This window comes from Poecile atricapillus, chromosome 1 (genome assembly GCF_030490865.1).
Source record: "Poecile atricapillus isolate bPoeAtr1 chromosome 1, bPoeAtr1.hap1, whole genome shotgun sequence".
NCBI classification, from domain to species: Eukaryota; Metazoa; Chordata; class Aves; order Passeriformes; family Paridae; genus Poecile; species Poecile atricapillus.
This window is the reverse complement of record NC_081249.1, coordinates 154215194-154232173: the sequence shown is the minus strand read 5'-3', so window position 1 is coordinate 154232173 and position 16980 is coordinate 154215194. Positions and strand designations below refer to the sequence as shown.

Below are 16980 nucleotides of genomic sequence, written 5' to 3'. Positions count from 1 at the left end.
AGAGATTAAATACAAACTAACTGTGCTGATTTGCACTGTTAGCTGAATTGTGTACTGTACACAGTAGGTATTAAAACATTTATGGAATCATAGAACAGTCTGGGTTGGAAAGGACCTTTAAAGGGTCTTAAAACCTAAAATTACAGAATAGGGTTGGAAATAAAAAATGACAGCATATAGATGTAATGATTCTCATAACCATACCTGAAGAAGAGGATTTCACTAATTTTTTTAATGAAAGAATGCAGAGGTTGGGGATTTTGGTGGAACAGTGCAAGAAAATTTATGATGCACTTAGATTACTTGTCTTTGCTGAGAAAACACTCCAAAGTCAAGCACATTGTGGAAATTACATATGCAAGCACTGTTTTAGGACACTGCATTTAACTTTATCAGAACTATAAAGCATTCAAACTATATTATAGAGCTGAACAGCCTACATTTAAAGATATTTATTTCAAAGAATACTGACAGTACAATAACAGAAGAAATTAGAAATGGTTCACAGATAATTAAAAAATAATGCATTATTGACTACTTACCTGACAGCTGAAGTTAGCTTAGCTGTATTATCTGAAAGCATACTTATTGCTCCTTCATCCTCCCCTTCAATGCCCTGTGTTTTGAGGAAAGGTTTGAAAAGAGGATTAAAAACAGCTGTAAGAAATACAAGTATCATACATGCAGATAAAGTCAGTACATTTAGAATTTATTTTCTCATAATGATATTAATGTCTGGATTGTGTTTTTCAGTTAGTATGGAAGTTACAATTGTAACACCAAAGAACAAGAAATTGAAACTTCTTATGAAATATGGTACTTCCAGTGTTACTTTTAAGATTGTATCATGCCTAAAATTCAGCATGCACTGAAAATTTTTGTCTGTGGGATGACAGGGTGGGCTAGGCATCTCTACAAGCCCTATTATGCTTTATGTAAAAACACATAGAGGTGATAAAACTTACCATGATACTTTTAAGTCTTTTGACTTCATCTTCTTGGGCTCTGTAAGATTCCAGTTCTTGTTGAACAGACTCAGCCACCTCTGGAAAAGGACTAATGCAATAGTCTGCATTAACCTCAGTTAAATCAACAAACTGAAATACCAGAACCAGACAATAAAAACCTTTTTGGAAATAACAATACACAAATCAAGCAGCAGAATCAAATCACTGAAAATAATCACATCTTCCTGTAGGTTTACTTAAGCTTTCTAAGATATAGCCACTGCTTTCAATAATTTTATATAATTTTGATAAGAACAATTTTGAGCTCTGTAACAAATAGCTAACAGACAAATATCATGGACAATGAATACTGGCAATGATCATTCCTTATGTGGTGGGTTGACCCTGGTTGGATGCCAGGTGCTCACCAAGTGACTCTATCACTTCTCTCCTCAGCAAGACTGGGTGAGGAGAAAGCAAGGTAGAAAACCCCCAAAGTCATGGGTAAAGATACAGGCAATTGAAAAAAGGAAAGCTTTTGTGTGAAAGGAAAGGAAAACAACAGGTTTTATTCTCTGCTTCCCACCAGCGGGTGATGTCTGGCCATTTCCCAGGAAGCCAGGCTTCAGTAGGCAGAGTGGTTTCTCCAGAAGAAAAACATTTTAAAAAAAAACATGGAATGCTGAGCCCTTCTCCTACTTTCTCTCAGTTTTTATTGCTGAACAGTGGTATGGAATGAAATGGAATGGAATGGTACAGAAAGGTGTGGAGTATCTCTTTGGTCAGTTTGGGTCAGCTGTCCTGGCTATGCCCCCTTCCAAGATTTTGCCCACCCTCAGCCTGCTGGTGAGGGGGAATTCCAGGGAGACAGAACTGATGCTGTGGGAGCACTGCCCAGCAATAGCCAGAACACTGGTGTGTTACCCACACCTTTCTAGCTACCAGTGCATCACACAGCACTGTGAGGGCTGCTGTGGGGAACATTAACTTCATCTCAATACAAGACCCAATACAACTTAAAAAAAACCCCAAACCCAAGCTAGAAAGTATTTTCAAATAAGCTTAAAAACAGAACTACTATATATGAAGAATACTTAGAATTTATACTGACTAAACTAATATAAACTGTATACCTTTATGGCTTACCTGCCCTTATGCTTTTGCCAGAATTTATCAGATGTAGTTAAATCATAGGACTTCTTATTTTTTTTCTTAGGTCTAGCACCTGCTGGAGTATTCTCTGTTCCTGCTGATTCTTCCAAGTTAACTCTATTCAAATGGAAATCCTAAAATAAAGAGGAATTTTATGTAAATATTTGACAGTTTAATTCTTTATTCAACATAAAGAACATAATCAACAAAGTATTTTCTAGATTACTTTCTTAAAAAATATGAACACTGCTATTTATTAGCACTTCAAAAGTAGGCAGGAAACAGTTTACTAGTTAACTAGATAATAACAACAGCAATATAAGGACTCCAAAATTACTCTGTTACAGAACAGTGATCAATTCAATACTAAACAAGGCAACAAATGGTATGCAAAGGTATTTGGTTATCTCATATGCAAGCACTCTTCTGACACTGAACTTTGAACATTGTTTTCTGCATAGTTATTTATTAGTTATTTTTGCAAAGTTATTTAGCAAAGACTGTGCTCTAACAACTCTCCAAAACTTTGAAGTAGAAGTTTCTATGTTGCAGACAAAAAGTGTTTCTAAGTCTGCTTACTTACATAACTACAACATATGTATCAAAGCTGCCAAGAAGCTGATAACATCAGCAACAGGATTATTCTCTCTGAGAACTATTTAGCCACAACTTCACAGCTCTTTCCCTAATTTTTTGAGCACTAGCAAAATACTGAATGTATGATATAACAAAACTTTGCAACAAAGCTGCTATTTTTCCATATAGTTTTTCTTCTTCCACAGATGAATGAATGCAGAATGCTTTGCTAGAGGACACAACTATGCTCACGTCACCACACTGCTCCCTGTGGCTCTTCTAGTTCTTTACCCCACTGCTAAAGACTGCCTTGTATTTTCTTCAGCTTAACTATTCTCTGGTTTTCAACAAAAAGTATTAACAAGTATTCCACTTCCTGACTTTGTCCTAGCCCTTATCAAGAACATTTAAAGCTTCTGAGGTCCTCTTTGCTTGACAAATAGAGTGAAATCTTCAACTACACAGAAACTGTTATGAACCTCTTAAAATAGATATTTTTTCCAGAAATAAAACAACACTATTATTTTCATCAAAGCATATAGATATGGATCACTGTGAGTGAAACTGTCAAATAAAGTTTTAAAATGTTTCTAGTTATCCCTTGGCAGGGACTTAAATACTACAAATTATTCATGCTAGAATAGAAACATAACCAAGTAGCTACTCAATAGAAACACATGCAGTTGATGAGTGCAAACCTCATCTTACAAGAGGTGTTTAAAGTTTCAGCAAAAAAATATCATTTTTCAAGTACACCTATTGGATAAAAACTTGGAAAGAATTATTTTGATTGCAAATTTAGCTGTAATTTTTAATGGAGATCTATGTTTTGGATCATTTTAACTCAGCAGTGACCTGCATTTTCAAGTTAGCTTTGGCATTTACAAGTTTTCCCAAAACGATTCTTATTGATTAGTGTTCTTCCTTTCAACTCCCCATTTTGTCCTTACAAGGCCTTCTAATCATGCCTCCCATTTTATTGTATGCACTGATTAAAGGTTTTTTATTCAGAAATAGGAATCTATTCATGCAAGCATGTTTATGTGTAGAAACAGCATGGTTATAATCTCAGTGGATGCAGTACTCAACTGGGTAGTTCAACACTGCATAGCATTCCTAGACTTTGATAACTGAGACCTTAAACAAAACCCAGTTTGTTTGAAAGTATAGTTCACACAACCAACATCTTGATAACACTTTCATGGTTACAATTTATGGCCTCTGAAAAGACTACTGCAGTTATTTCATGAAATATTATGCTCAGTACATGAATAGTTTGTCAGGCTTGCCTTTAAGTAGTTGACTAATTTTGAAATTAAACTTTTGCCCTTGTCATGGAACCACAGACCCCTCGGTTACAATTTCACTAAAAAAATTCCTAATCCTGTGTACTTTAAAGACTCAACATTTAACAAGCTGGTCCAGAGAAACTACAGAAGCCTGATGCAGTAGAGATCCAATGATCTTAGAGTAAGTCTTCTAGTGTTATTCCAATACCCCATCATATTTGTGGCACTAGTTGTCCTCAGCTTCCAGTACATCTTCGATCACTCTGCATTCTGATGAACTGGAGTCCTATCTCAACTCACACCTGAGGCCACCCAACACTATTTCAAGAAGAAATCTGTAGAAATTCACTACTTCTACCTGTGAGTCTCCAGCCAGTTCAACACTTACTGGAGAAAACTCGGTTCAAACTGTGTTTTTTTCAGGTACACCTTTCCTAAAGAAACTAGGCCAAAAACTGTTATTTACAGAAAGCACTCTTAAATTAAAGAGGAAAGGACTTGTGATAACAAATTAATTACATAAAATAAAATTTACAAGTGCCTTAAAACATTCCATTAGTGCTGAAATATTTTCATCGTAGCAACACAAGTTTCTGGACACTACGTAGGACTATACAGTTCACCATCAACTTTACATATCAACACATATGTGCATGTGCATATTTCATGTATGCTTCTAATAGTCTCAATAATCAACCCAAAATAATTCTCAAAGCTAGATACTGAAATGATTTTTACAAATAATTCTCAGCATATAAAAAGCCTCCAGATACTAATTATTCTACTCTTACTCCTTTTTTTAAAATTATTTACTCAACACCTATACACAAAATACACAAATCTGAGGTAAAAAGAATGAGATATCATTCAAGTACATTTCTACTATCTGTTTTATAAAATAAACTTGAGGAAATAAAGGCAGCTTAAGGCTATCTAAATTTCCAAAGAATTTTTCTTAAAATCTATTTTAGATTCCTTACAGTAGGACTGTATACCACTCTGCACTGAACACCTACACCACCTTGTGGAGAAAAACAGGAAAAAGTATTTTTAGAAGTTCAAACTAAAACCAAAACTGGTTTAAAAACACCATTAAAAGCATTTATTTTTCAAAATTGAGTTGCACTTAATGGAGTTTGGATATTACATAACATACAGATCATGAGCTACTAAATTAAACCCAGGATTGCTGAAACAGTGATCTTTTGATGAAAACAACATTTCAACTTTTAAAATATTTTAGAAATAATTGCTAAATAAACTTTCTAGAGAAAATCTTCCAAGTTGTTCTTTACTAAAGCAACTTCCAAGTAAAACAGACATAACAGATTTTGGATTAAGAGAGAATATGGTAATAAGTTTTAACAAGAAACTGAATGAATAAATAGTTTTGGTAACAAAATTGGATTTATCCTTACCAGAACATCATGCACTAAAGCTTGGTATGTCCAAGTATGATGTAGAGGAGTTGCTAAATCTATGTTTCTGTCAACAAGGACTAATAAGGGCCTTTGGAAGCTGAAAAGATGACACTGCGTTAGTACTTCTTTAAACATGGTTAAAGCACCCCAGTAACATCCTGAGTGATATCAGCCACCTTTATATCATATTTCAAGATAAACAATACTGCCTACTCCTGAGCTCCTCCAGCCTTCCTGAAATAACTGTGGCTGATCACAATGATAAATTCTATGAATCAAATCTTAGTAATGATAAAAAGATTATTTTATTTTGTGTTAAGTGAAATTATCAATATATAAATATTTAGCAGAAGTTGAAACACTGAATATCAACTAACTTTTTAGGTATTAACTAATACATCTCTGAGTGGATACACATTTGAGTTCCAGAAAGCTTTCAATGGGTAATATTTGACCTTAATGTCCATTACGATCCTCAAATATAAAATCTCACTTCCAAAGGTTTCTAATTTAATTTTTCTCTCTACTTGTACATAAAGTCCATACAAAAATAAATTATGAACTTCTGACATGCACTGTGGTAATTCCATCAATACTCAATTTTGTGGTAAAAAACACATTCATGCCTATAGGTCTTGGGCTATGGCTACATGAAAAATTTATAGTGAAGATAGGAAGATTGTGAGCTGACAACATTATAACAACCATTTCTCTTAAGCACATTATTCCTACAAACATGCAGTTAAAGAGCATTTGAACAGAGTAAAAGCATTAAAATTCCATGCTCTGGATTTCCTTGCAGTAAACATATTCACTTAAATATATAGTTTCAAGAGCCTTAGTCACCTGATTCTGAAAAACCAAACTACAGATCTGAAGCCATTCAACTAGTTAAAGTTTCCTATGTTTCCTTTACTGTGCACTTTAATTCTGAGGGCAATGAGCTACACTACCAGAAAAACAAGCCACACCTCTGAAGGAAAAGCAGCGCTTACAATTCAATTCCCATGAAAATGAAGAAACTGGAATTTCACAACTGTTCCGCTCTCCTTTCATTCTCCTTCCTTTTGCCAGCTTTGATGTTTTTGTGCCTTTTATCCAAGCTCTGATTTTAATTTGAGATAAAAGTATGGTGACTGTTTTATACCCAGTGAGCAGATGATAAGTTTCCCTCAGCTACAATCTTGCCAATACATCTCCTCCTTTTCATGTACAGTATAAAGTCTCATCACACACCTTCCTAAGGCAGCCTGTGGAGTATTCAGCTATCTGGAGGCAACAGTATACAGGGATGCTACTGAGAACACATCATCAGATGCACACAAGCCTCCACAAAGGATTCAAATGGTCATGATTTAACAGACCCTGATTATCCAGGTAGTAGTCCTCAAGCAGTCCTCTCCTCTAGTCAAGATAGGGATCAGCTGGGAAACACTTGCTTTTGATATAATTAAACTGGTAACAGTGTTCACAAGCAAGAATATGTCTTTCTTTTAAAGGACTAAGAGCTGCTCAGAGCTATGTTCAGACATCCAACTGCATTTCATAGCCCTGTTAACAGTGTATTTGCAGATGTTTGGCTCTTGCTGGGTTTAGAGGTTGAACAAAATTAAATGGTTTGTAACATCTGACTTACTGTCCTAGGACCATAGATTAATAATGTATGTACATTAAATAAATGGGTTATGCTGTGGGATTGGAAAACTCCCTTGAAAGTATGTAAATTCTTTCAATATAGAATTCAAACCAAATTCTTGTAAATACAGTTTTCAGTACAGTGGTGACTTATCCAGACAACTGAAATATGAAAAATAAAATTACTAACACAATACCTGAACTGGCCAGCTCCAAGAGTGTCACCTGTAAAAAGACTGTTTCTGGCATCTCTTAGATTCTCTCTGAGCTTCTTATCCAATTTCTGAGGAGGGGAGAAACAAAACCACTTTTAACAAACCAATGGCTACCTAACTTCTTTACACAATCGACATTAAAAGATTCATTGTGCCTTTTTTGTAGTTTATAAATGCCTTAAATGCAGGAAGACTAGGTCCAGTGCACATGGGAAAGAAAGATACCTTTATGTATTTTGTCCCTGCAGCTTTTATATCTATGTCCAGGACCACACTGAAGATGTTTCCCTTATGTCTACTAATCTCCCAGACAATTCGCACCCTTTCCCTGAACATGCAAGTAGAAAATACCAGTAGGAAGCATCAAGAGGGAACTACAGCAGAAGCAGCAAATTGGGCTATCAGACACTGCCACACAATTGTTTCATAAAAGTGAGATTATCCTCAATATGAGTGCATGCACACTGCATGCTTAGGTTTAATCAGTATTATCATTTCACTGACAAAGAAGATGTGAAGAAGATGGAAGAAATGAACCACAGTGACTCCTAATGAAGACAGGTTAATTGTGATTAATTGAGATTAACTGTGATTTAGTTTGGTCATTTCATCCCTATTTGAGGATCAAGTTCAATGTCAGTTTAATTTGCTATATTAAAAATATTTTGTACTTAACAGGGTTTCCCAGTAAGATAGGTAAAAATTTCTTATTGATACACACAGAGGAACACATGCCTGACAGCCACTTTTGAAACTGTGTAGATGCAGCCTAATTATAATGCCTATTAGAAGATCTTGATAAACTCTAGATTAGGAATAATTATTTATGTTTAAGTTTCTCATTATCTGATTCCTCAACATAACAGTTTCTACAGAAGTTCTGTGGAACTGAAATCAGAAAGGAAAATGTATGTATCTCTTTTCCAGTTTAATTTCCTTCATAACGAAAAGGATACAATGACAAGATCTCTACCTAGTACTGAGAAAAGCAAAAGTGATGTTTGGAAAGTTGTAAAGCAATGATAGATGCTTAGAAAAACAGTTCTTACCACTGCCACCATTTCAGCTGCAGTTCCTCTTGAGCATCTGATTATAGGTATAGCGCCTGATAAAAGACACATTGACTTCTATGTGCATTGTCATTTTCAGATTCTGTATTATATTACTTTTCATAAACAACTTTTACTAATGCTCTGAGATTAAATACAAACTTACATTAAACTTTTCCCTTGCACTCTTTATCTATGAAATAAAAAATACTATATAGAAATATTGAAGTTTTACAGAAGTAAGTGAATATCCCATACAACAATTTATAAGAAATAAGAGTGTATACTAGAAAGAAAGCTAATGTGCTGTTGGAGGGGACAAACTATCTCATACAGATGCATTAGAAGTTCTTTTCAAAAGGTTAGAAGTCCTTTGAACGCAACAATAAGAATTATACCACCACAATGTACATGTTACAACTCATTGCTATGTCCAGAACTATCTGCGGTAATGTTTTCAAAAGCACATTTTCCACTGGCTTTCAGGTTCCAAAATATTTAGCTACTGTTTCTCACTTATCTATACAAATATGAAAATTCTGAAACCACAGATTTTAAGTGATGGAGGAAAATACATTAATTTGTATCACACAAACACTTAAAAGAACTGAATAAGTCCATGAGAATCTCTCTTGAACAGACCGGCCCATAGCAATCCCAAGTTCTCCTTGTAGGAAAGCTATCTGAAATGGACCAATTTCATTTACTACCTAAATTAAATGTAATCACTATGAAACATATCAGCTAAGCATGAAGGAAACTCACAAATAAAATAAGTAAACTTAATATATCTTCTTATTATATCTTCCTAACTTTAGGGTTAAAGTTTGGAAAGTTAGGCTTCCTAACTTTGCCGGGTTTGTGTGAGGAGTTTTTTTCTTCTAATTCTACAGGGTTTAGGGGGTTGGGTTTTTTTTTTTTTTGAGAATGACAAATCCAAACTCAAAGCACTATTATCTTCACTGCAAACTAGGATTTTGTTACAACAGTGAGTCCAAACCTTTGCATTTCAGCATTCTTCTCCCATTGATACTGAAGACTAAGACTCAACTCCCATGAAGGACAGCTTTTATTGTACTTTGCAGTGATATAAAGAAGTAATTTGAGCAAGACCATTATCCAACCCTGTGAGTTACTGAGATTTTGGTCACAGATCTAATTCTGCTTCTAATTTTCTATATGAAATCACTATACTTCTAGTTATCTCACTGAGAATGGAAAATATGCTAGAATTTGGAAACTTACCAAGTGTAACAAAAAAACAGAAGAGACTATCAACAATAGTGTCCATTATAGTTTCCATTTCTGTGTCTGTTATATCTGGTCGGTTAATGGCTAAGACAGTGTGAAAAAAAGGATAGGGTTAAATAAGTTTATGCCACTTTAATAGTGAGAGAGCAATCTTCTTATGTGATGGCTGTTAATAGTCAACATCTTTTGTTGCAGAATAGATTACATCCTGAAATGCCCCTCATTGCACATCTATTAGTTTCCATCCCCTTTTTTTTCTGAGAAAAAAATTTGCAGAACTTGTTTACTGTATAAGATAAACCACTACACAATCATTTCCAAATCTCTCTCACTGCATATGTATCTTTTGGATTGCGTTAGTATTGCATTAACAAAAATCTACTAAGAATCATGTTATACAAGAGAAATGGCCATCCGCTTGGCAAATATTTTTCAGGAAGAAAATCCTCAAAAAATTACCTACAAATAATTAGGTAAAATAATTAGCTACAGTATGCAGTTATCGATATTTAAAATTTATAAATCCCATCTCTTGTATGGAGATTCCTTCTTTTTTATCAAAAATTTTACCATCAGCCTCTAAATTAGGGGCAATTCCCAAGTTATAAAACATTTTACTTCACAGATAAGAGATTTCCCTCCCACATTTAGGTCAGATCAGGGGACATGCAGCAACATTTTTCTTAAGTAACTAACCCTGACAAGAATATAATAGCCAACAGGAAACATCAAATCAAATCTTATCACAGATCTCAAGTCAAGCACTATCTCAGGATTCATGCCATAAATCCTTTACCTTTAAAAATTTCTCACATAATTACCTGTCTTATCCTCTTTCTTCAAACATGAGCTTTGCATCCTAAATTTATGCATGGACAGCCATAACCATTCTCCACCTTTAAAGGTGCTTTTTCCCCCCCAGCTTTTCTCCTGTAACAACTTTATGAGGCATGGATTATATTTCAGCAACTATACTCAGTAAGCCAAAGTTTTGACTAGGCTAACAGCTGCAATAGAAGTTTCAAGTTTCCGAAATATCAGCATCAAGAAAAGCAGACCATTCCCAATATCTGTATTTTTCTATAATGACAAAGCTTTGAAATTCACTGAGGTTAGCATTCTGTAGTTATCTCCAACTAATGGTCTCCCAGTTTACAGGGGGGAAAAAAACCCCTTATTTTTACTCTCTTGCCTTTTCCAATTTTAAAATTTATTTCCCATTCTGTTATTATGTTTAAAGCACTCATTTCTGATGTTTCAGTAATCTGCATACGGTCACTGCCTTCTAATTTTGTCTACCATGCACATTTTAGGAGCACATTCCTTTTCTTGTACTATAGCAACCAACACAGATACTTAATATTACTGCTCCTTAGATCACCCTTTGAGAAACTTCATTAAGAATCTTTTGGTAAAATGTTCTACCATGTTTTCTATAAGTTTCTCTCTCCACTCTAACAAGCTTACGGGGAACGCATCTATTACAGAAAAGTAAGCACGGGTCTCCTACATGGTCCTGTTGTACTACAAAATATAACAAAATTGTAAAGAATAGTAAAGAAGCACTCAAATAGCATGAAACAGGATGTCTCAAATATCAACTTTATACCAATATTGCTCATTTACTCTTCCTTCTACACATTCTTAGAAAAACAGAATCAGAGGGAGCCTGAGGGATTAACTAGTTGGTCCTCCTTTAAGGTGAGCTAAACCCATGTAATTTCTGTATCTAAACCAATTCGAAGAGCTTCCCAGTCCTAAAAATACCATAACATTTACAGGTAATCTAATATTTTTATATTCTATTTTTAAAGTTATAAAGTGCTCCTAATATCTGATCAGAAACTTTCTTGTTGCATTTAACTCATCACTTCCTGACCATTGCTAAACAGAGAGAATGTACGGTGTCCTTTCTGTCTAGGAAAGTCCTTCACATAATTGAAGGATTTTATGTTGCTTATTTGTCCTGACATTACCTCTCTGTAAAAGCAGTCATACAGCCAAGGAATCAGGAAACTGAAAAGTAACCTGTTTTGTTATATTTGTTCTTAGTTCACCCGTTCAGATACATTTGTGGTTACACACAGTGGTGCTGCTGCAAAAATAGCAGCCATCTTTAAGTACCCTCAGATTTACACTGACTTTTATAGATTATGAAATTGGCAGTCTCTTGCTAGGGTTACTCTCCATAGGCAAAAAAGCCCACTTCTTCTTCACCTCTGCATTCCTACTGCCTGTCTGTGTCAGATCTAGAACTCGCAGAATGAGACAGATCAGCTACCGAGCTCTAATGGAAAACTCATCACTCTCTGTGGGAGATTAGATTTCTGTTTGATGAGCTTTTGGAAACAACCCACTTCTACATTGGTTTAAACATATTGGCAAATTTCAGTGGCCCAAGACAGGAAAATAAACTGATGGGAGCAGAATATTTTCAGTTATTTTAATTCTAATTCCTTGCCAGCATAAGAAATCTTATGACAGTAAATTAAGTATCTTTATATACATAGGAATGCAGCACAGAACAATTATTATTGGAACTCTTCAACATCAGGTTCTTGTGAAAAAAATAAAATCTGCTTTTCAAACAAAAATGGCCTTCATTCTGCCAATGGAATCAATCCCTAGTGTGAGACACAACTCAATTATTACGGATCCAGTTTTAAAGAAAGGTACTGACTTCAGATATTGGGCAAGAGAGGAGAAAAATCTCACTGCAAAATATTAGACATACAGAGACTTCTCATCTCTATCTGGTTACAATGGAGTATTCTATGCACCAGGAATTAGCTGTGTGACATTGTAAATACACTAAAGTAATGAGAAGCTGCTGCAAAAAGAGGATTATCTTGTCTTCTGCTTCTTCCCTTACATTGCATTTGTACATCACACAAATGAGTTGGTATTTTCTAAGGAATGAGTCAATTAAACACACCCTGCAGCTCTGAAGTTATTGGTTCTGATGTAAAAAGAGATGAAGAGTGAAACTACAGCAGAAGCAGCCAGACAACATACCCTGTAACATCCAGAGTAAGGAGCAGAATGGTGGAGTGGTAGTTCTCTGCACATTTAGCACATTGAATGGGTCAGAGGCATACATAAAATCAGCACAATGGAGGAAGGAAAATCATGTGGACAATTATGACAACTAGTATGTATGTTGACTTGAGCTGCCATAGCACCAAGGTACCTGACCTAAGGCAGCCACTTGCTTTGCTAGTTTCCAAACCAAGCTGAACAGAAGTCTCAAGAAAAAAAAGAGGGTGCCAGGAGGCTGACTTCACTTGCAACTCTGAAACTTTATGAACAAGCTGACATACTTGGCTCACATGCTTGCAGTACTGCTCATTGTCATACATCAGTACTGCTTATTGTCTAGAATGACCCTTCCCACCCATAGTGACAATATGTAATTTTTCCAATATTATTCCTTGTATAAAAAGTGTTACTATCCATAGATGTTTATACCACAGTTTTGCTTTGTTATTTAAAAATAGGTATTTATTTTTCAGTATCACAATCACCATGTAATAAAAGATGCTGAAATGAGCATCTAAGAACTTTCATCATTTTACATATCTAACAGATTATCCTGAATTCTGAGCAGATCAAAGCAAAATGAAGTAATTGCTGGTTATTTGCTATAACTTCAAAACCAAATTTCAACTTCAGACTTCCTGGTATAATTTTTATATGAATTCTACTTACCACGATATGAAACAAGCTCTTTGTTTTGGTTACACAATACAAACATATCATCTTCTAAAGTAATAAAATTAAGATATTGATCAAATACCTAGAAAGCAAGGAATAACGGTCAGAATACTCCAGAGTAAAGTGTAAAAAAAAAAACTATATGTGATTTACTGCTACATTTTATAGAAGTATCTATTAAAAAAAAATGCAAGATATAATTTATGAATTAAAAAGCCTGTGTAAGGGTTGAGTGATCAACACAAAATATTAAGAGCACTGCAAAGTGCCAGAACTGTCCAATTGTTTCTGTGGACAAAGTTATAGCAGCCAAGTATCACTGAAAAATCACATACAGAGGACATTTCAATATTATAGATTCACTTTTTATGAATATGAAGGACTAGAACATAATCAGCACTGAGCTTTCAGGCAGAAGAAAGGAAAGAGGACAATATCTGAACAATAAGACATTACAGCTCATGAATTTTAACTCTTCTGTAACACACCAGTACATTCAGGAAAAAAATTAAACTTCTCTATAGCATAAACTATTAATGAGACATCATAACTGAAAAACAGATTTAAGAAAGTTAGTTTGCAGTGCTACACCAAAAGGACCAAAGGCTGAAACAATACTAGTACTGTTCATTTTATTTCACAATGAGTTCTTTCTCTCATGCCAGTAGTAGTAATTGGAGTGAGAAAAAGTGAATGTATTTAAGTATATTACTTAATATTTTACAGGTTTTGATACAGCCATTCAGCAAAAATAAAAGTAAATCCCTAACACATGCCTTTAAATCATAAAGGTATTGTAGAGTCCTCGTAAAAGTGTGTACATATGAACTATTATTTCAAATGAGAACCGCACTCATACTGCTCTTTTTGTGTATTTTGGAGATAATACTGAAATACATATGCCCTGAAAGCACTCGTTCAGCTGATGCAATCAGGAATCCTCTGAAACCACTGTATTTCTCCTCTTGTCATTTAGCCCAAAAGTATTGCAGCACTTGGGACTTTTGACAGCTGAAGTATGGTACTAAGCTGCATTATTAGGATGACTGTAGGTTCTGTTTTTTCCCCAGTATACCTGAAAATAAGAATGCAGTAACACTTTTAATGGTGCTAATATTAGAGACAGGGAGACTTTCTTACCTTAGCCACTTGAGTTACTGCATTAGCACCTATGGCAGCATTTGCAATATCTTCCAGTTTACTTCTTGAAATGGCAGAAATAAAGTTTAAATAATAAGATTCATAAAGCTGGTTTCGAAGATCCTAAAAGCAAAGAAAAATTTTCTGAATAAGTACTAATACATTTTTGACTAATTAAAAGAAGAAATCATACTTTTACTATGTGATGTTACAGTTATCCACAGTAAAACTAAACCTTTGGAAGTGCTTAGCTGTCTGTTCATACAGCTCTGCAAACGGTGTTTTGATTACATATCCAGATATAAACAACCTAACACAGAACTGCAAAAAAACAGGAAATGACACTTAAGCTAAAAGGCAGCAATTACAACTCCACACCTTACTGCTGACCAAAAATACCCTTTGCCCTTCTCCTTTGGCAAAGATGTCAACCTTCCATCCATCTCATTCCCAGGAATGTGAAAAACTGAGTTAGCCTAATCCAGTCTTCCCACTCAAAGGAGTATTAAATGGTGCAGGTGGTCCAGGATTGTGTCCAGTCAGGTTTTGAACCTCTCCAAGAATGGAGACTCCACAAATTCTTCAGGCAATCTGTTCCAGTGTTCAGCCACCCTTATCAAAATAGGTTATTCTAATGTTATATGGAATATTTGTACCCACTGCCTCCTATATTTTCACTCCCCAGACTCTCTCTGAAACACAGAAGGCATGTTTACCCTTCTACTTGCTGAGAAATTGAAGTTTTGCATAATAATATTTTAGGTAATGTTTTCCTGACAAATATGTGCTAGTTATATTCTGGTGAGTGGAGGATTACTTCACACACCTTGTTGTGTGGGCTCTTTTGAAACATTACACATGCAAGTTACCTGGCACATTCTGTCAATATTTTCTTCTGTTGGCATTACAAAGTACACAGCTGGAACATCTGGAATAGCATCCCGGTCTGAATGCAAAAGCCTGACAGGAAGAAAAAAGACATCTCTAGTGTGTTTTTTCTCTGATACATATAAAATCATAAGTTAAAGAAACTTTATTTGTACAGACAAATGTAATTTCCTACAATTTCCTTCTAGATAGATAGATAGATAGAGTTTTAGCAAGAAAAGAAATTATATTTGTGTATTTTTTGGCTGAATGTATTAATAGATGTGTTCAAAGTTTATTCAAAGCTCGAGAAAAGGCTTTACAAATGCTCAAAATCATCCATTCAGAGGAAGCTAAAATACCTCATCCATGACATTCATATGTGAACTATTGACATGGTAAAAAGCCATTGTATTTCATTCTATTAAACTTGTCTTTCCTGCTTGAAGACAAGGTGCTTAGATGTTTTCCTCATGTTTCTCCTAATGTGTCAGCAGGTTAAACTGTTTCTTCATTTCTAGCCTTCACTTAGCAAAAGTTAATAAACTTGTAAAAAAATAAACGTATGTTCAAAGTTTCTTCATAACTATTACCACAGCTAAGTAATGACAATGGACTAGGCAAATGTAATCCAGGGAAAAAGAAATGACAAAACTCTTAAAATAATACCTAAAGATTTAATGTTTGTCAGTAGACAAGTAAAATCCATATGTAAAAAGATAAGCAAAGAACATACACAGTCCCATGACAGAGTTTGTGCCAATACAATTTTAATGGATATGATTGCAAAAGGATTTGTAGAGAAAAATTCCAAAATAATACCTACTGGATAATTTTTATTTTTGAACAAGGGCCTCCTGTCTTGAGCAAGAAATCCTACTGAACAGTGTTTGGAACTATCTCTCCACTCCCTGGTTCTGCATAATGCCATCTGATTTTAGGAACAAGTCACTGTATAATCTTTATTTTAGCAGTTATTTGTTCAATGATTTTTCACTAATTTGTTCATTATTTTGGGGAATATTAAGTAATGTTCTTTTTAGAAAAAAACTCCCCATTTTTTAAAAGTACTTACAGATGTAAAGTGATCCCCATATCTCTCAGCTCTTTCACTGACAGCAAAGGTGAGATGATATCTTGGCCAAATCTGTCATAAATGAGAACCTGAAACAGATACACATCATCTCACAAAGTGCTGTAAAAAGTGGACACCGTAGAATACAGTGGATACAGGAATTCAGGTTCAGGGAACTACTACCCTAACTTCAGAAGTGTGTCAACATCTAGACACCTACCAATTTATAACAAATCATTAATTTGTCATGGACTTCCATTTGTGCTTACAAATAAATAAAATATAAAAGAAAAACCAAAGAGAAACTCAGTGATAAAGGGGGAAAAAAATTATCACTTCCATCTCCTGGAAAGTCTTTTGTCAAACAAGAGTTTGCTGTTAGAAATTTGTTATTGTATGTGCAGAGTTTTCCTGACTGTATTTGGAAGCAAACAACAGGCAAATCAGAAGAATAGGAATTAGTGAAAAAAGACAACAGATGAAGAGACAGAATATATGCTTTGTAGTAGCAAGAATTCCTCATGACCTACAAGTTACATGTTAAAGGTAATAAAGGTAGCCTGAGCTCAGCTTCTTCAAGCTATCAATAGCTTTTCAATTTGTATCGGCTTCCTTCTGACTGCTATTTTTTCAGCAGCTCTGATACTCA

At 34.8% G+C, this 16980-nt stretch overlaps 1 protein-coding gene across 1 annotated transcript in view; it reads right to left on the bottom strand.

The window, feature by feature from the left end:
- Positions 1–16980, bottom strand: part of SCFD1 (sec1 family domain containing 1) — a 49687-nt gene that overhangs the window by 28875 nt on the left and 3832 nt on the right. Inside the window, exons 3-13 of the mRNA XM_058859224.1 lie at positions 16332–16420; positions 15259–15349; positions 14390–14512; positions 13244–13331; positions 9530–9619; positions 8285–8340; positions 7218–7303; positions 5383–5482; positions 2094–2233; positions 966–1056; positions 543–616 (exon numbers count right to left, since the gene is read on the bottom strand). Coding sequence (XP_058715207.1) covers positions 543–616; positions 966–1056; positions 2094–2233; positions 5383–5482; positions 7218–7303; positions 8285–8340; positions 9530–9619; positions 13244–13331; positions 14390–14512; positions 15259–15349; positions 16332–16420 — 1028 coding nt within the window. The remainder of the gene's footprint in view (positions 1–542; positions 617–965; positions 1057–2093; positions 2234–5382; positions 5483–7217; positions 7304–8284; positions 8341–9529; positions 9620–13243; positions 13332–14389; positions 14513–15258; positions 15350–16331; positions 16421–16980) is intronic.